General features: G+C 37.9%; 1 protein-coding gene across 2 annotated transcripts in view; it reads right to left on the bottom strand.

The window, feature by feature from the left end:
- Positions 1 to 1,463: 1,463 nt before the first annotated feature.
- The window catches only part of brf1b (BRF1 RNA polymerase III transcription initiation factor subunit b), a 79,915-nt gene continuing 60,487 nt past the window's right edge, over positions 1,464 to 20,891 (bottom strand). The window contains exons 17-19 of one of the 2 annotated variants that reach the window (XM_051874781.1): positions 6,552 to 6,606; positions 3,055 to 3,238; positions 1,464 to 2,691 (exon numbers count right to left, since the gene is read on the bottom strand). In XM_051874781.1, coding sequence (XP_051730741.1) covers positions 2,654 to 2,691; positions 3,055 to 3,238; positions 6,552 to 6,606 — 277 coding nt within the window. In that variant the 3' untranslated portion in view covers positions 1,464 to 2,653. Of the gene's footprint in view, positions 2,692 to 3,054; positions 3,239 to 6,551; positions 6,607 to 20,891 lie in introns of those variants that run through there. The other variant, XR_007926789.1, reaches the window with a different exon arrangement.

Below are 20,891 nucleotides of genomic sequence, written 5' to 3'. Positions count from 1 at the left end.
AAGTCCCTAAATTAAAAACATGTTGGTAACTTGAATTGTAAAAAGTTACCTAAATTGGCTTTTGAGGTAGGACTACATTTTTAGGTAAAGAACCTGCGTTATATGTTAATTTTTACTGAGGGAAAAATCAAACCTACAAGAAATTTAACCATAATAGAGTGTTGTAGGTGATTGCAAGGGTGGTTGCTTACTAACCTTCTGTTCACTAGATATGGCTTGTGTTCCTCCTTCAATGCAAATCTATGTTTTTTTTTTTTTTCCCGTTGCTTTATCATCCTTCAAGCACGTTGTCTAGAAAAATATGCAAAAAAAAGGTGATAAGCATAACTCTCCTTAACAAGCTGCATGGTAACATAACCAACTTCAATTTGGGGCGGTAATTATGAAATTCAGTCCAGCGATCGCTTGCGGTTATCTATAGGATGTTAAAATCACAGTGTTGACCTTGCTCTGAGAAGACGGTGATTAATATACCAGCCCAACTGAAACCAGAGTAGGTCTACAGCCAGACAGAGTGGGAAGAAATTTGAACACAATGCTTTGAAGAACTGAACCTGATACAGTTGAAGTATAAGGGCACCCTGAGCCTGCATCTGTGGACAAATCAAATCAGATTTGAGTGACAGGGTGCAGTACTGCAGAAGCAGACTATTATAGTGTCTTGTTACCCTTCAGTCTGATCACCAGAGCGGGTTAAATGGGCTGCAGTTTCCCCATACTCTCAAAAGCGAACACATAGTATGTGCTGGCATCTTAAACCTCCAGGTAGCCGCATACTGCTCTGCCGTGTATGAATTCAGCCGTTCACACAGACAGGCTGATGGTTATTTAGGGGTAAACGGTTCAACTAAATCTCTTTGGAGGCTTTTGTCCTAATGAGCTATCTGTTGATGAGCTCTGTCAGGGTATATGAGCCACAGGCAAAGCCCAACGCATTCATCTGACCTCAGACTCGTAAAATCTATATCATTAGCCATTACAGTGCTCACAAATGAAAATGGGATTTGTATGTTTCAGCTTTTGTGGTTCTTGAATGCTCAGATCATAGTCGCACAAAGACTGCTCAATTCTTATAATGAAATTCAGGAAACACTGATGAATCGCAGTTCTAAACCACCTTGACCACGACTCCTGAACAAATCTGATTTGAGACATTAGTGATTGTATCACAGTCGAGACAGGAAGCTTGTGGGAAGGAGAGTTTTTAGGCTGTTATTCTGTAAGACAGGGTTGCCCAAACTAGGGTTTGTGTGTTGATGAAAAGCTAATAATCAATACAATCATAAACATAAAAAAATTAATGAATGAATGAATGATTAAAATAAAAATTCTAAATAAAACAATAAAAATATTTTGTTTACCTGCATGTCATGTGACTAAAAACCAACATTAGAAAACCGTAAACATTCAAATGTGTTGTTAAAGTGTTGAAATATTAACTTAAACTCTCGGGGAGAGGGGGGTACTTCAAGTAAATATTTTATGTCAAAGGGTTTTGGCTAAAAAAAGAGCTTGGGAATCTCTGCTGTAAGAGGCTGTACAGTAGTTGCTTGACATGAAAAATATGAAAAGAAACAAGAAAGGGAAATATATATGAAGAAATACACTCTGAATTCACATTTTAAAGCATTAGTTCAGCCAAACGTCAAAATTCTGTCATCATTTACTCACCCTCATGTCTTTCCAATCCTGTATGACTTTCCTTCTTTCTTCAGTGAAACACAAAATTAGAATTTTTGAGGAAAGTGGTGGTCGTTTTTTCTTCATTCAATTACAATAAATGAAGACAGGGGCTTTTAAACTTCAAAAAGAACGCAAAAAGCATAAAAAAATCATCACAAAGCATCCTGAACAAATGTGAATTTGTTCACATACATTGTATTGTTCTACTCCCTAGTTTCAAATCCCAGATCTGTACTCTGAAATCTACATCTGACAATAATATTCAATGAAAACAGATAAAAACGAGGTTCATAACATTTCTGTACAAAACACTGCAGTATATTACACATTAATATTTATCATAACCCAACACAGAGGAACATTTACTTTTCAAGGAATTAGGAAATATAACAGTGCATCTAACAAAATACTGTTACATATACATATATACAGACATATGAAGCATTAAATAGCTAAAAAATAAAAAGTTAAACATTGTGACATAATTTTACAGCTTCTTACTATATATGTACAATAAATGTGGTACAAGTGTAAATGTACAACAAATCGCTAGTACATTATCCCACAATGCATTCAACGTTATTATTAAGCTGAGCAGATTTCAGTATCTTCACATGTTTTCAAATCCAACTGCATCTGCGAAACATCTTCTCTGAGATCCTCAAAAAACTACTTCAGTGCTTTCCGTCTCTTGAATTTCTAGTGGAACATTGGCTAAAATGGAGCTAAAAAGTGCTAAAATGGTTTATGCACTGATTGTTCTTCAGTCTAAAGCTGCCAGCCACCTTCCTCTGTAGTAGCTCACTTATCACACAGATGCTGCAGTTTAACCAGTCATACAGAGAATGACCTTTCGTAAATGTGCAGCATATTATAGGTGTCTCAAATGTGCCTTAAACGCTCTTCTCCTCACTATACAGGGTAATGGAAGAGGACATGAGGACAAGTTTGGTGGGCAGACAAGTTCAGTCTAAAAAACCTCCTCTTCTTCAGCTTCACATCCGTAATCTGTAAAGACAAAGGTTTTAATGAATTCTGTGGTTTCGGGATAAATGGTGATAAAGACAGAACGGTAAAGATTAGATTAGATGGTAGACTGCTACCAGGACACTTCTGTGATAAGCAAGAATTTGTAGATGCATGACTTGCAGAGGAGACGGGATAGGAGCAGTTTATCAAGATGATAAACACTTCAAATGCAGTCTGCCACGAATGCTAGAGAGTTACAGCCCACTTAGCATTACACCATTTGTCAAGATGAAGAGCCAGACCTTGGAACTAATCTGGGAAACCCTTAATCACTGAACTCTCGAGCTGTGACTTCATTATCCTTGTCAGTGACAAGGCTACAATCCGCTGTGACATACTGACCATTTCCACCTATCAGCTCCATGGCGCTAACGCAAGACTCTTCCACCTCTTCCTCAATTTCCTCTTCTTCCTCAGCGGGTTCCTCATATGCCACAGGCCCAATTTCCAACACGGGGGGAGGGGTGGGGGTTGGAGGGGGCTCTGGGGCTGCAAGAGGCAACATTGTGGTGATGTTGGGAGTGACCTGAAATAAACAAGTAATATTTTAGAACAACAAACATCAGTTTGTTAAAAGACAATTGCCAGATTTACTATATTTGTTTATAAATTCACAATGCTCCTCAAACCAGGGGCGGTTCTAGGATTTGATCTTCGGGGGGCTTAGCCCTCAGTGAGAATCTGTAGCAAGAGACCATCGCCTAAATGGTGCCTCTTTAAATCGGCACCACTATATCACTTTATAGTAAGTCAAAAATAGCCTACCGGTACTTACATTGGTATTGGTAAATTGGTAATTCAATACAAAATGTACAAAATACTGCAAATAATGTAGGCTACTGTTTGAGTAACAGAAATATCATAATCATCATTAGTATTAACAAGTATCACTATTAACTAGCTAGCAAAAATATGTACTCAGGGCTAAACACTTATTAGATATATTTTGCTATTAGATATTGCATATTAGATATTATTTTGCTCTGCCCAAACATTCACTGGCCTTGCCTAAAATAAATAAATAAATAGTTATTGCTTTCGTTGTTTTTGACTGTAACCTTACCATACCAACATTTTAGATACCAGTGAAATTTCACAATTCTCAAATTACAAGCAATAGCAAAAATAAATACAAGAGAAAAAAGATACAATTTACTTGTATGAAGTAAATATACACAGATACTATAAAAGCTACAGAAGTTATTTAGTTAAGAGCAGTGAGTGATTATCTCTTTTTCTTTTGTTGTTTGATTAACATTATTGAAACAGAAGGTATATGACTGTCACTTTAACGCGAAATGCACGGATTCGTTATAATGACACGCATACGATTTAACAGTTTACAGTCAGTTAAGACTATGTTAATGTGGATACTCGTCAAAATGGACATTTTTTTGGCATAATTTTGTGTGTATTTGCTCAAGAAGATGAGAAAGATAACTTGGTACGTTAGTGCTGTGTGACGCGCGATGTGATAGTTTTCTTTCACAGCGTCTTGTGATTGAATGGGTAAAAAAAAAAAAAAATCACTTGAATGTTTAAACTGACGAGATAAAAGCACGTGAAAATGATCAACTTTCTTGAGGACGCAGCACTAGCCCGATCATTCAGATAGGTGATTATAGTTTTAGGGGGGCTGAAACGAGTTAGGGCCTAGACATGGCCTAGAACTGCCCTGCCCCAAACTCTGAAAATCTGAAATTCTACTGCCAGATATAAATCATTATGTCAATACTTTTGGTTGGTACCATGGTACTGTGGCTACTACATGTAAATATGCTTCTAAAATATTAAATTGTGGTGCAATGTGGGCAATGCCGGTTTGAATCTGGTCTGAAAAATGTCCTGATCCCATTCCCTTTCTCTTCCTAATAATCTCCATAATTTTCAATTATGAAGTACAGTGGCTAAGATATGTACATATCACATGTACATCTAACATACTAAATTGTGGTGCTCATGTGAGTAATGCAGGTTTGATTCTTGCCTGCAACAAGTCCTGATCCCATTTCCACTCTTTCTCATGAATAATTTCCATAATAATGTTTAATACTGATTCTAAGTCAGCACCATATTGTGGTGGCCAGCATATGTGCACCTGACACGTTCAATCATGGTGCTCATGAAGGAAATGCAGGTTTGAATCTGGCCTGCAATGTGTGCTGATTCTATTCCCCTCCTCTCCCCATAATAATTTGCTGTCATTCTACACTATCTGTCCAATAAAGTAAAAATAAATAAATAAATAAAAATAGTGATTCACATCACAGTCGGGGCAAAAACAGAGATTAAATCGAGATAGAAAAAAGGCAGCCCAAGTGAATCAGGGCTACATCTCCCAGCAGGCATCTGTGTAAGGAAGTACAGCTCAGGGGAAGCAGAGGCCTAAATCAATTATCATGTTGTGAAAAACGGAGGAAGAACATGAAAGTCTCAGTGGTAATTATAGCACAGACTTGCCGCTGTACCGTGAGGCCACTCTTCAGGCGGTGCCAGTTAAGGGGAAACAGCAGCAGCGGGGATCTTGTAATAGGGACTGCCAAGCTTGGCAAACGCCTAAAAGACGCCCTGCAGCTCACCTGTGGGTTACACCCTGAGTGAGTAACCCAGTCTGGGATCAGAGACATTCAGAGGCCTGATGGCTGGAGAATCTGGGCTGGGGCATTAATGATCTCATTAGAAACAAGACAATTATGAAAATTTGAGATAATATTCCAGTACTTATCTGTATATTACTTCTATTTCATTCTACAGTTGCTTACCACATCTGAACTAAGACCCCTTATGCATGAAACAGTGCTCTGCTTGTTCTTGTTTTATGGGAAAAAAGGAGAACTTTTCAAGTTTCTTTGTTAAGAATGACTCTACTCTGAATCTTGCAGAAAAATGCAAAATTCGTTATACAACACTGATCTTATTTCAGAAGATCTCGGTAGCAACCTGGATGGGACATCGGGGGGCTTCAGTGCGAGAGCAAAGCTGACCCCTGCAATCATTTTGTGCTTGATTTTTTTGCCACAACAACTGTCTATTTGTGCATACACATATCTGTGCATGCACTTCAGGCCACATTGCTGCTTACTCAAGCCTGAAGAGTGACACTAAGACCTAGAAAGCACAAAGCCAATCCATCAAATTTTGTGGCTTGAACATTATCACAGATATTGACTTTCAATTAAATGTATATGCCATATTTACCCCATATTGTGAAATATGCTGGATCGCCATTTACTGCCGTGACATTTAGCTATGATGTATTTGATTATAGTGATGGATTTACCACTGAAGTCAAGTAGGGTTAGTCAAGCGAATTTGATTTGACCTCTACTAAGCTGATATTCATGAAATATTGCTCTTTAGGTCAACAAGAAAACAGACCGCAAACAGTTCTGCACTGAGATGCCATTCAGTAATCACATTAGGCCTTGGGTTATGAAATGAGGTGCATAGTTCAAAAAGAGAAGAGAATATTCTTGCCATATTTAGTTTTTAATGTCTAAGGCTGTGTGTCCAATCAAATGGGTTGCAAAAAGAATAATCACGGATTGTGCTAACATGTGTTTCATGTTAAAACTATACTAACACTTATTTACAAAAGTTATGGTAACACTTTAGTATGGGAAACACATATTCACTATTATCTACAACTACTGGCTCAATAAACTCCTAAAGTGTTACCCAATTTATTTAGCTAGGTCTATGAATATTTAAAGAACCTTTCTTTTTTTACCATAATGCTGGACTACTACTTGATGTCCAATGTAAAATAATCTTTGAATGGAAAATAAAACATATTATTAACATTAACAGTAACTCTACAGGGCCCTAATTTAACCTACCGGTGTGGCTGCTGTCCTCTTCTTCTTGGGAGCGGATGATATTAAAGGGCGGAGCCTAAAGAAACAAGGTAGAAAGGTAAAATAATTATTTAGTGAATCTTCAATGGCCTCATCCTTCTTCATAGCAGCTCATGCATTGAAAGAAGAGCTCAAGAGCCTTCAATAACAAGCCTAATTTTCCTTCTAAAAATATGAAAATATGAAGCATACTTCCTGCCCCCTCCTTCACTCCCACCCCACAGCAGATTACTGAGGCATATCTAAAGCAATAGATTCACACTGAGACCTGCACTACTGAGGCTAAAGAAGCCCTGTGGTGCTGATGAAATGCTTAGCTTACACTTCCTGGCGACTGGATTTAAACATCAAACACCAGCACTATTTAGGGCTAATATTAAAGAAACCAGTATAAAACATTAATTAGTTTGATGGGGGAAGGGAGAGAGGAAGAGGGAACGTTCCGAAATGAGAATGACCTTGAACTGGCTTCATGTTAGTCCAGTGTGCACCATGAAGACAGACTGCTATTTATGTCATAATTATGATGTGCTGGTTCAGAGCTAAATTGGTATAATGGCAGTTCAATGTTTTGTCTGTGCATTTCTATATATAAGACAAAAGAAGAATATGTAGGTAAGGTATTTTTGTACAAAATAAATAGGAGTATATGCTATACTCAAAAAATCAGTGGCTTGGAGCGTGTATCAAACTGCCAAAGTCATGTGAACCAAATTGAAGTTTCAAAATGTTTTAAAACACTTATGACGTAACGAAGCCTCGTTTACTGAAATCACGTGACTTTGGCAGTTTGATACACGCTCCGAACCACTGATTCTAAACAAAAGATTTGTTAAGCTTCGAAGCATCATGAAGCAGTGTTTTGAAATCGCCCATCACTAGATATTGTTGAATAAAGTCGTTATTTTGTTTTTTTGGCGCATAAAAAGTATTCTCGTCACTTCATAACATTAAGGTTGAACCACTGTAGTCACATGAACTGTTTTAAATATTTCTTTAGTACCTTTCTGGGCATTTGAAAGAGTTAATTATCTTGCTGTCAATGGAGTTGGATTTTATCAAAAATATCTTAATTTGTGTTCTGAAGATGAGCGAAGGTCTTACGGGTGTGGAATTACATGAGGGTGAGTAATTAATGACAGAATTTTTTCATTTTTGGGTGAACTAACCCTTGAAGGGTGTAAATCGTTCCCTTTTTTTTGATGTATTAATTTATGGTATACTTGCACTAGTACTGAAAGTACTGCATATGCAAATGCAGCTTCACATAGAGTCTCAATATTGTATAAATATACAGAACAACTCACACAAATACACTCACACAGGCATATAAACACAAAGTAAAATGCAGAAAAGCTGGGCAGCGACTGTGCCTCCCTGGTGAGATCTCCCCAAGGACTTAGTGAGAGCACTTTCTTGGCCGATAAGGGAAAGTGCTGCTAATTAATCTGCTTAAGGAAGAGAGGAGGAGGAGAGAAAGAGCGAGCGAGAGAGAAAGTACATGCTGAGAAAGGGGCTTCCTTTGTCGTAACTCATTAGGAGTGGCGGCCTACATTAGCCATCTGCAGCATGCTGGCCAGGCAGAGCCGAGTTGAGTCTGTTCTGGCCAGATCTGCCTTATGCACCAGTGTCCTGGACCTGGCACACATCCTCAACATAACTCCAGTATTAGGATTATCCAAGACATTACTGGAAAACACAATCACCCCCAAGCGGCCTTGCAGAGTGAATAGTCTTGGGAAGAGGCGCAGATCTACAACCCAAGTGTGACTAATACACTTACAAATCTTCAGCCATGAAAGTGAAATGGCCTCCAGCTGAATCTAGAGCACATATTGTGTATCGGATGCCTCTGCTTGCGGGGACTGAGAAACGTAGATAATCTTACAATACAGAATGCATGAGCTCAGCTGAAGTGAGTGAGGATGGTGCTAAAGATGAACCAGACAGAAGACCCGAGCAGATAGTTCAAGCGATTGTTTTGTCTTCTTCAAGGGCACGTCAAGGAGGAACAGTGGCAGATCTTTTTAAAACAAGGCAGATTTATTTGAGAATCAAATTATGTAAAACAATAAGACTTGATTTCAGAGAACATATCTTGAAATACTCAAGTTTATTTTTCTAACCCACTGGCAAACAGTTTTTTTTTTCTTGTTTTAAACAAAAACTTTACAAAACTTTGTGGAATATATGCTTAAAACAAGAAAAAAAAAACTGTTACCAGAGGGTTAAGAAAAATAAACTTAATTCAAGACAGATTCTCTGTAAACAAGTGTGAGGAGTCGACTTAGCTGTAAGTGGGTCCTCGAAACACTACAGTAAAGAGCAACTGCTATAAAGTAAACTAATTACTGTTATTTGCCTTGTTTTAAAGGTGCTAAAAGGGATGTTAGTCGCCTCACTAACTTCTGACCACCACTGAATTAGACCACAAAAAAGCTCTACAAAATCCCGTCCTCCAATTCGAATGTCAGCTAACCTGGCTGCTCAAAATGACGGACAGGTAGTAAATGCCTCAAAGTGCTCAGACAACAATTGTCGTCAGATTCATTTTTTATTTCAGTTTACAGTGGTTTTTCAGAGACTTAGGACTCCTATTTCAGTAATATCTGTGTGGTAGTTCCATGAATTTATGTTGCAATAAAAAGACTTTATCTAAATATTAGTGTGTACTATGCATTTTGGTGTTTGGTGTGAGTATTGCATTAGTTTTTTTTTAGCAACTGTGAGCATTATAAATAAGGATGCAATCTAACATCATGTAATATGACAAACTTCCAGTGATAATCGAATTATCTGTCCACAAAGCCAATTGAACAATATATGGGGCCAGATTTACTAAATGAGGCAAATTAGCATGAGAGCGCAATTCCACAAATGCGCCGAAGGGAGTGGCAGGTTTTGTGCGTGATCTACTGCTGACGCGCAAATTAAAGAACACTGACGCAGTCGAATCATTTACATAATGACCAATGCAATCTACCAAGAGCAGTGCAAAAAGAGCAGACCCAAGCGTTGGGTTGCAAATAAGCAGAGCTGATGCTCATCAGGTGCGGGTCGACACAGGCGTTACATGTTACATGTAATCTGACAAACACGTACACACACACACATTATATATATATATAGGCCAACATGGCTTGTCAAGCGATATGTTCAGATAACGTCCTCTGGCATTCCAAAGAAATTAATACAAGTGGAAAATATTTTCTGCCTTCTACCACACGCTTTCTGTTCTCTGTGGTGTCTCCTCCTAGCAGTAACAATTGCAGCCATGTCGCAAAATGGGTTAAGACATGTTTTTTTGGGGGCGTTAAAATAAGGCGCAAATACCAGTAAATTGACTAGCACAAACATTAGTAAATCACGTTGCGTGATCATTTGAATACTCTCCTCCCATAAATTTTGCGTCTGAAAGGGAAACTCCTACAAATGCATATGCAATAAGGTCAGCCGCAAAAACAACTCAGTGAATGCCTTTTCAGCGCTGATTGTCTTTAGCAAATCCCAACAGTAGTTTTTTAATGCCAAAAGAGGGTTTGCGCTAGCGCAAGCTGTGAGTAAATCTGGACCTTAATGTGTAATGTACTGTTATGTGACCAATAAGACAGCAGGTGGGGATACTTTATTACAATATTGTAGAAAAAAATATCAGCAAAAATATCCATTGTGGTCATGGCTGGTTAGAACAAAAACGTGTGCATCACATTTACTTTTGTACTCGAAATTCTGTGAGCAAAACGCATTCATCTCAACAGGAATCCGCACATCTGTAATTTCCAACACTGGCAATTCGTAACTACTTTACATTTTGGCGAATTGGTGGCTAATTCATCTGAATTCAAACAATCTCATTCTTACGTTTTCGTGCAATCTGCTTACACCCCAGTGACTGGTATGTTGAGGGGTGGATTTAGGGTTTTTCAGATAATCATACGTTTTTGTATGTTTTACATTGTACAAATTCATACGCCACATCGTAACATAGTTAAGTTTTTCTGTGAGATCAGGTTGGTAATTTTACGTAAAGGATTTTGCATTGGATTCGATTTCGTTGAACTTTGAACACGCAATTTAACACTTTTACCAATATAAAGCTGCTTGGTTTGAAAGTAAGTAGTGCTTCCTGCATAACTACATAATTGACAATGGAAATACTTTGAACTACAAAATGTGACCTTGCCATCACATTATATATATATATATATATTAGAACACAGTGTTTAAAGGTAGCAGCCTATGAAGACAGCAGACAGCAAGGCAGCTCATCAGGGTTTGGATCAGAGCCATTAGCTCACAATATGATGCACATGTCAGACGTTTTCGCTCTAACACAGACACACTTAAACCGGCTCCTGAGTACAGTGAATACTGACCCTCCCACGGCCTTCTCTATAAATCACTGATGCAATTTATGACAGACCGTCTGCTCGTCTCTAAACACATTACAATCAGCTGACACACGGGCGGTACTGAGGACCTTTAACCAGGCAGAATTAACCGCCAAAACTCCAGTGTCAGATTGGCAAAACACTGTAAACACATCCAATTATTCTTCAAGAGCTCTTTTATGCATTTAATAGCGGGCGTCTGTCGCCCAGAGATGTCAGATCAGTGAGCGTCAGAGAGAGAGAGAGAGAGAGAGAGAGAGAGAGAGAGAGAGAGAGGAAATGAGAGAAATAGAGAACAGGACTGTTCAGATATGTATATCTCGAGGACAAGCTCTAAATGTGACTGCTGAACCCTGGTCTTCTCCATCCCCGTTTCCACAGCACTGCCCCTTTATGCCTGGCAGGGGCTGACCACATCACACAATCCCCCACAACCCCCCTGGGTAGAACACTCACATATTACACACACGACTGCGAGTGACACTGAGCTGAACGGCCTCTGGCATGTGACCTGGACCACTAAGAACCGTGAAGGTCCTGTATGTGTTTGGAGGTTAGATGTCAAGATGGCTCCTGTATAAATACACATTCAGTATTGTGTGTGCATACTCTGAAAAGTGAAGGGTAAGTAACTGATGATGTCAGTAGGTGTGTGTTTGGTCTGTGAGGTAAGTGTGAATTTCATGGGAGTGTGATACAGTGGAGTGGGGTCACATTAAGGCCAGAAACCAAATACTATGAACAAGGTTGTTTGAATTTACACAATATTCATTTACCCTAAATTTCTGTTTTTGTATGCTGTGTCTTATTAGTTCCCTATGAGTTAGTGTATCATGCACATTTGGGCATGGGCAAGGGTCTTGATTCTCTAAACATTGAGACACTGATGACTTAAGCATTAAAAAAATCACTAGTACAGCACTGTGACTGGAGACATGATGACAGTTCCAGTAAGTGAACATATGCATTTTGAGAATTTTTAATGAGCGAACATACAGACTGTTCTACATCAGCTGTTTTTTGTGTCAGACCGTGAGATATACATACATCTTAGCTAAGACTTTCGTTGCAAATTACGGCATTGACTGGCATTTTATGTGGCCAGAGTCTGTGTTCATTCTGACATCCTCATTTACATGGAAAATGTGAAATACTGTGATGCAGTCAGAACTTCATCTGAGACTAATGGCTCATTTCCACCAAGCGGTACGGTTCAGTTCAGTACAGTGAAGTACAATTCAGGACAGTAAACTCTGATCCAGCTTGCATATCCACCGCCAACAGTACCCTTACTTGATAGGCGTGGTGTGTGCTGGAAAGTAGCGATCGACGTCATTCTCGTGTGAAGAAGAAAGTGACAGTAAACAACAATGCAGGACATACAGCAGCTTTGTATGAGCAAAGGCTGAAGGCTGCAAGGAAAAACAGCCGAAAAATACACATTGTGTAGCAACGGTATTGTGTTGTCATTCCCCTTGTAGCACGCGCAAGTGATGACTCTCTGTCAACTAGGGCTGCAACAAACGATTATTTTGATAATCCATTAATCTACCGATTATTGGAGCAATTAATCGACTAATCATCAATTATTACACTTAGTGCTGGGCGGTATACCGGTTCATATGGTATACCAGTTTCAATTTCGAGACCTATATGAATTTTTCAAAAACCGCCATACCAGTGTGTAGCTGAAACAGCTGCTTTATCTATTCAATGGCCATGAAGAGCGCTGTGTAGACAAGAGCGTATAGAGAGTGGAGTTCTATTAACTGCATACCCTTCTTACACTAATGGAAACTTTATTACACAACAATAAATAACTCACAAAACTAACTCTGCATACTTAATACTGCAAATACCATGTAGAGCCATATGATTTCCGCGATGCAGAAAACACGGATGAAATCACAGAATCCAGTCACAAATAGAACCTACTGTATAAAGTGGAACGTCACAGAATTTGGCAATTTTTGGATTAAAAAAATCAAAAGTAGGGTTGTGCAATGAATCAGATATCGATACGGACTAGTGTCTGTGAATATTAAAGTTAAAAAAAGACTGCTATTTAAATCTGAAGTCTGTATGAATGAGCGCCGCATTTTCGTCTACTACTACATATACTGAAGCACGCGTGACGCTCGCGATGATTTCAGTGTCTGCTGTCTCACTCACTATACATGAACTTCATCTGCAGAGCTGCTCTTAGAGTCACTTTATGAACATTTCACTGTTTAATTTGATAAAACTAACGACATTTGTCGTATCATATACACAGGAAATCAAAGGTCATCATGACCCTGTCAAAATAAAAGTTCGGCAAACTTGAAATAACAGAAATATTACTATTGTACAATAGAATGTATTTCGATTAACAGATAGAATAATAATAATAATAATAATAATAATAACAACAACAACAATAATAATAATAATAATAATAATAACAACAACAACAACAATAATAATAATAATAATACTAACACTGTTTATTAAAACACAACTCAAAGGTCTTCATTGAAATGACGGAAATTGCACAATAAAATGTAGCCTACTTATTAATATTAATTTAATTAAATAATTAAATTCATTTGATTACATTTTAACTAAATTGTTAGCTTTATGAACTGATTTGATTACATTTTTTAAATACATTTTTATTTGTCCTTACAATGTTTATATAGCTAATATATTCCCTGTACTCCTGACAGTAAAATATGCCAAAATAAAGGTCCAGGAAAAAAAAACCCTGTGACATACCGTGAAATCGCCAGAATCTTAAAAAAAAAAACGTGATACAGATTTTCGGTCAAACCACCCAGCACTAATTACAGAGATCAATCAGTATGCTTTGTTCGATTATTCCACTAGCAATTAGTTAAAATACTGAGTTATACTTTAACTAATAAATAAAACAAGGAAATCACTTCAGCTTTTGAAAGTGTATTTTTAATGAATTTGTTAAAAATACTGTTAAAATGAATTGTAATAACTTTTTAATAAGAGTAAAATTATGAATATGTAATATTGTGCATATTTTTTGAAAAATGCTCCTCTCTAGATTTCTCCTTTTTTTTAACTATCAAGTTTATGGTCATTGAATGGTTTTCCTGAGGTACATGTAACATTTTGTGACATATTTGTTTGAAAGCTGTTTTATTTGACGTCTCTTTGCGGTTGAAACTCTGATTAAGTGAATAACATTAGAGATGGATTCATTTCAGTAAATTGTACTGTATCTTTCAACATACTTTTTGATGTTCATTCATGTTTATTTCGTGCTGTAATAGCAGAAAAGAGGAAGAGAGAATAGGTTCACGTGCCGCTTGACCTGAGGCGCTACAGCGATCTATCACTTCACATTAAAGAGCTCCAAAGCCATGTATTGTTTGAATCCCTTAGTAAAATTGAAAGAATTTAAAAGCTGAGACTTTGTTTTATATCAAAAGTAACCTGATCTGTCTTATCTGTTGGCGCATTGTCTGTGTCCTCTTTGCTTTGCGATGTATCTTTCACTGCGTGAGAAGATGAACGTGTGGCGTGAGAACAGTGAGTTTGAATTAGAGTTGGTGGCCCTGCATGACAGCATTTTTTGTAGTTATGCTAAACGTTATGTTTGTTATATTTTATGCTATGTTAAACTGCCACATTTTATGGGTTTGACTTAGTTTGCACTATGCACTTCGAAGCGCCGTGTCTTCTTCTATTGGATTGGATCCGGGAGGGCTGCATTACAGTATTGCGCTGGTCAAACCGCGTTATTGCAGGCCCTTCAAATAGGTCAAATGAGATCAAAAGACTATTCAACAACAAAAATATTTGTAGACAATTTTTTATTGTCGTCGTTGTCGATAATGTCGACTAATCGTTTTAGCCCTACTGTAAACCAATCAACGTTCTGATCCGTACCGCTCAGTGGAAATGAGCCATAATTGCCTTTACTATATCTTATGGCTCGTTTCCACCGAGTGGTACTGCTTAGTACAGTACAGTACGGTACATAATTTTTGCCGATTCCATTGTCAGAAGTTGTGAACGGTTCCCTAATTCCGAACCATACTGTACCACTTTTTGGGAGCCTTCCGTTGTAGTACCTAGCACAATAGTACCTATAGTACCGGTAACAAAAGGGTGGAGCTACACTCAATGCAGAACGTTGACTGGTTGACAGAGAATCGTCACTTGCGCGTGCTACAAGGGGAATGACAACACAATATAGTTGCAACACAATGTGTATTTTTTGGCTGTTTTTCTTTGCAGCCTTCAGCCTTTGCTCAAACAAAGCTGCTGTATGTCCTCCATTTTGTTTACTGTCACTTTCTCCTTCACGTGAGAATGACTGTCTTGAATGTCGATCGCTACTTTCCGGCATACTCCACGCCTTTCAAGTAAGGGTACTGTTGGCGGTGGAAACTCAAGCCGGATCAGGGTTCGTATTATTTACTCTCAATGTTTAGAGAATCGTATTAATCGTAGTCATTAATCCATTTGCATGTGTGACCCAAAACCGCCAATTTTGCCCTCCGACAAATGAAATCATTTATGATCCTTGAAAAGTCTTCCTTGTGACCCTTGAAACAATCTTACTAAGAGGACGATCTTTCAATGGAACCTAAAGGTTTGAATCAGAGTTAAATATGACAGAATACAAGGTTTGATTTAATATATTGAGTAATAAACTTCATTAAATTGAAAAAAGTCTGTCAAACTAGCAAAGACATAGAGGCAAAACAGTATGATCTTCACATGTACTGTATACAGGAGGTCCAAGGCACATTCACACACTACAACATCAGGTAGCATCTGTGCATTGCTTCCCCCTCACAGGATTTTCACAGGTGCCTGGCACCAGGCGAAAGTGTGAAGTCAAAATCGGTACATCTGCAGAACAGAACTGTGACATCTTTACTGAAAATAAATCACCGGAACCAGATGGCTGACCTGCATTATTGAACAGAGTGCTACATTTTGGGTGTCCCTCTTGTGACCTCTCAGGAGGAGGTAAAAACGGGCCAATCCACAGGTCAGACGGGGTGCCCTCAGGGCTGAGTGGGTGAAGCTGGTGAGGACGCCCAGCCCTTATGCCAGGATTCACACACCCCCCGGCAGCCTGCACCCGCCCTGGGCCAGATGGTGAATGAGCTGGCTAATGGAGCGAATTCATGCAAGACAAATTTGCCCACTTAACAATCAATCCCAACACTGCTCTGTCATCAATAATTTCCTAGGATCTCCCAGGACTCTTTCAAAGGCAGACTGAATCACTGATGTAAACACCATCAGGTCTGTGAAAGATAAACCCTTGAATAAACTGGCAATCAAACAAAAGCATATACAATTGTTTGATATGCAGTCTTAAAGCATGTTTTCAGAAATACATAACTGAATCAGGTTGGATTTATTAGATTATTTATTAGATTATTATGGAAACATTATTTTTAATATTATTATTTTATATTAGTATAATTATACAATAATTATACATAATAAAGAAAAAATATTATATAATAATTATAATCAAAAATATACAATATAAAAATTATAATCAATACAAATTCATATCAATACATTAACCACTAAAATCCATAATAAAACAGTTATTCTAAATTGCGATTGGGTTAACCGCAACCAAACCTGGAGCTATAACCACACATTTTATATTAATTTATATTTATATAAATAGCCTACAGTAAAGTTAATTAACTATTTTATTTGTGGAAGATTGTTTATTATGATTCTTAATAAAAATAAATAATAATTATTATTAATAAAATAAATGTAACTATTTACTGAACATTAGTGTCTATAATCATGCCACAGAACATGCCTTACTCACGTTAAAATTACTGCAATGCACAGCTTCTCATGGCTTATTTCTTTAATAACATAAGATAAGAGCTTTGGTACTTGTAGTCTAAATTTACACAGCTGTTTCCTCATTCTCCAGCTGCAGATTAAACATGTGTAATTCAAAGTATGCATGAGTATTTGAGTACCAAAGCTAACAATCTATTCACATATGGGTAATATATATAACACGTTGAAGGCTGTAGGGCGGAAATCAAACACTTCCACTATTACTGATGTATTCTTATGGGCTTTGTAGCTAGGCAACACATTTAAACGGCTCTTAGTGTGATCTCATTTAAAAAAAAAAAAAAAAAACCTGGCCCAGACTCAGCCATTTCAGAGGGAGCACTTTTGCTCTGCTGGGCCCATATGCCAGTCTGTCAATAATGCATGTCGATGAAATCTGACAGGGGAGGGAAGTAATATTTCTGTTGAGCCAATATCATACAGCAGCTGGCTTTGTGTAAATAAATCTAAGGGGGGAGAGGGGTGTAATGGGTGGAGGCTCTCCACCAGCTTTGGGTGCCACTCCGCAGCTGTAATCCCCGCTCTCCAGCTGGGGGTATCTGTGTTTAAGTTGTAGGGGTAGACGGAGAGCAGATTGAGGTGCAGGTCTGAATATGAAATGCAAATCTTCATAAATTTTTAAAAATTAATTAGCTAAAATATAGATTTATCAGGGCTTCAGAATGGGACTAAAATACTTACAAAAGCCGCAAAAAATAAAATGCACCAGCATTTTGAATACAACATGAGCCGTATTGTCCGATTCACAAAAAAGGCTATAATGAACCAATTCTTTTTAATGAGTTGATCTAAAGCTGCAGTCACATTAGCGTATTGTCAATAGCACAGTGATGTACAAAGCACAGCTCACACAAGTCACTTTCAAATCAAGCAGCTTTCTGTTGGTCAGTGCAAGGAATTTACATGAAAAATGAACTTGAAAATGAATGAATCTGCATGGGGAACTTTTTCACCCTCATGCAAAACTCCCAATTCCGTGGTAAACGTGACAGCTCCTTGAAGGATTAGTTCACTTCAGAATTAAAATTTCCTGATAATTTACTCACTCCCATGTCATCCAAGATGTTTATGTCTTTCTTTCTTCAGTCGAAAAGAAATTATATACTTTTTAACCACAAATGCTCATCTTGCACTAGCTCTGCAATGCGCCACACATTATGTAATCATGTTGGAAAGGTTATGCGTGACGTAGGCGTGTGCTGCAGTAGGGCGAAAATCTCCATCTCATTTTCTCCTCCATCATTGTTTTACCTTATTTTGTAAAGTCTTCTACGTTCCCTTTGTAAACACTTGCTCGGTACTTCTGCCTACGTCACATATGACCATTCCAATGTAATGATCGCATCGCAGAGCTATAAGATACATTTTTTTAGAAAATTACGGATCATTTCGCTAGACAAGACCCTTATTCCTCAGCTGGGATTGTGTAGAGCCCTTTGAAGCTGCATTAAAACTGCAATTTGGACCTTCAACCCGTTGGTAGTCCACTCTATGATATCCCTCAAAAAATGTAATTTCTTTTCGACTGAAGAAAGAAAGACATCTTGGATGACATGGGGATGAGTAAATTTATGAAAATTTTAATTCTGTAGTGAACTTATCCTTTAAGATTCATTAGAGTCTTGAACATGCTCAGGCCTGAATCAGACTCACTCAGTTACTGAATCTTTTAAGGTGTTGCTGAGTTCAAAACTTACTCCCTCATTGAAACATGAGTCAATCATTACTTTATATTTTGTGAGACTTACTGTACTATTTGCTGACAGGTTGCTCATATGACAATGAGTAAATAAAGATACATATTCAAATGTAAAGAGCTGTACATTCAATTAAGCCGATTCTGTAATTGGTCAACTAAGAGTCATTTGGCTCCTAAATGTTCCATGAGAGCCAATTATCCCCTCATCATTAAACAGCCTGTTTATGCATTTATTCAAAACAAATACAAACCAAATTTTAAAGGGTTAGTTCACCCAAAAATGAAAATTCTGTCATTTATTACTGACCCTCATGTTGTTCCACACCCATAAGACCTTCGTTCATCTTCGGGACACAAATTAATATATTTTTGATAAAATCCGATGGCTCAGTGAGGCCTCCATTGACAGCAAGATAATTAACACTTTCAGATGCCCAGAAAGGTACTAAAGACGTTAGGCTTGTTCGAGATCCATCAGCGCTGCGCAGACCAATCGGTGTATGACATCCAAGTACCGCGAGAGTGATTCAAAAGCATAAGGAGTTGTATGCTCTCCAATCGCTCTTGCGGTACTTTGATGTCATACGCCGTTTGATATTTAAAACAGTACATGTGACTACAGTGGTTCAACCTTAATGTTATAAAGCGACGACAATACTTTTTGTGCACCAAAAAAACAAAATAACGACTTTGTTCAACAATATCTAGAGATGGGCGATTTCAAAACACTGTGTCACAAAGCTTCAAAGATTTACAACTCTTTTGTTTCGAATCAGTGGTTTGAAGTGCGTATCAAACTGCCAAATACACGTGATTTCAGTAAACGAGGCTTCGTTACATCATAAGTGTTTCAAAATGTTTCGAAATTTCAATGGTTCATGTGACTTTGGCAGTTTGATACACGCTCCGAACCACTGATTCGAAACAAAAGATTCGTAAAGTTTCAAAGCTCCATGAAGCGGTGTTTTGAAATCGCCCATCACTAGATATTGTTGAATAAAGTTGTTATTTTGTTTTTTTGGCGCACAAAAAGTATTCTCGTCACTTCATAACATTAAGGTTGAACCACTGTAGTCACATGAACTGTTTTAAATATGTCTTTAGTAGCTTTCTGGGCATTTGAAAGTGTTAATTATCTTGCTGTCAATGCAGGCCTCACTGAGCCATCGGATTTTATCAAAAATATCTTAATTTGTGTTCTGAAGATGAGCGAAGGTCTTACGGGTGTGGAACGACATGAGGGTGAGTAATTAATGACTGAATTTTAATTTTTGGGTGAACTAACACTTTAAGCTTTTTTTTTTTCTTTCTTTGAAAAATAGCTTTAGCTGAAACAAGAAAAAAAGGTGAAAAGGTGAAGGCTTGTAAACAAAAACAAAACATCAGGCAATATGATTCAAACCAATGCCTAAACTACTGCATAGCTCCAATGACCTATAATAGCCAAAGCCACTATTACCCCTTTAGGAGCGAACCTCATTCCTCCTCAAAGTATTTGCACAGCTAGAAAATATCAATAATAACCATCAAATATCACTGGACTCATAAAACAGTGGGGAAGTCTGAGGGCTGAACTGAGAACGGGGGATAAACGCAACAACACATACCAAAAAAGCTTCCCTAACAAATACTTACAGAGCATCCTTTTCCTGAAGGACAAAGCAATTACGCATTCAGCTCCTTCTCTCAGATCTAGCATGATGGAGGAGATACAGAGGGAAGACATGCAATCTGACCCTGGAGGAGGCAACAATTAGGGCTCAGTGTTTTCCACACCTCGTGGTGACAAGGCATCTTATCACACTTCCTGCAGGCCACTGAGGAAGGCCCCCAAGGGTCTAACCCGGGGACAAGGCTTCGAGAAAAAGACAGATCCATAGAGGCAAAGGAAGGTGTGATTATCCTCCTTGTATCTCACCCTCCAGCAGTCCAGTACAACAGAAGGAAGGTGGGATTTGTCCCTGATTTCACTATTGTGAATTTGATCAGTATTGTGTAATATTTCAGCACTAAAGCTACGTCATACAGGCACATAAAAACAGTTATTTTCAATTGTAATAATATTTTTTAATAATATTGCTACTTTTATTGTATTTTTGATCAAATAAATGCAGCCTTTCTTTCAAAAACATTTTAAAAAATCTTACCTTCCACAAACTTTTGAACGATAATGTGTATATATGTGTGTGTGTGTGTGTAATATATGCATATACTGAACAGACACTCCAAAATTATATATACAATATATGCATACACAAATGTGTAATACACTAAACCTATCCTCTTTACTGATATCTCAAACACTCTATTCACAGTCACCAACCATGGCATTCTTGATCATTGCCTACCACCAAACAA

The sequence above is a fragment of the Ctenopharyngodon idella genome, chromosome 20 (genome assembly GCF_019924925.1).
Source record: "Ctenopharyngodon idella isolate HZGC_01 chromosome 20, HZGC01, whole genome shotgun sequence".
NCBI lineage: Eukaryota > Metazoa > Chordata > Actinopteri > Cypriniformes > Xenocyprididae > Ctenopharyngodon > Ctenopharyngodon idella.
This window is presented reverse-complemented; position numbering and strand designations above follow the sequence as displayed.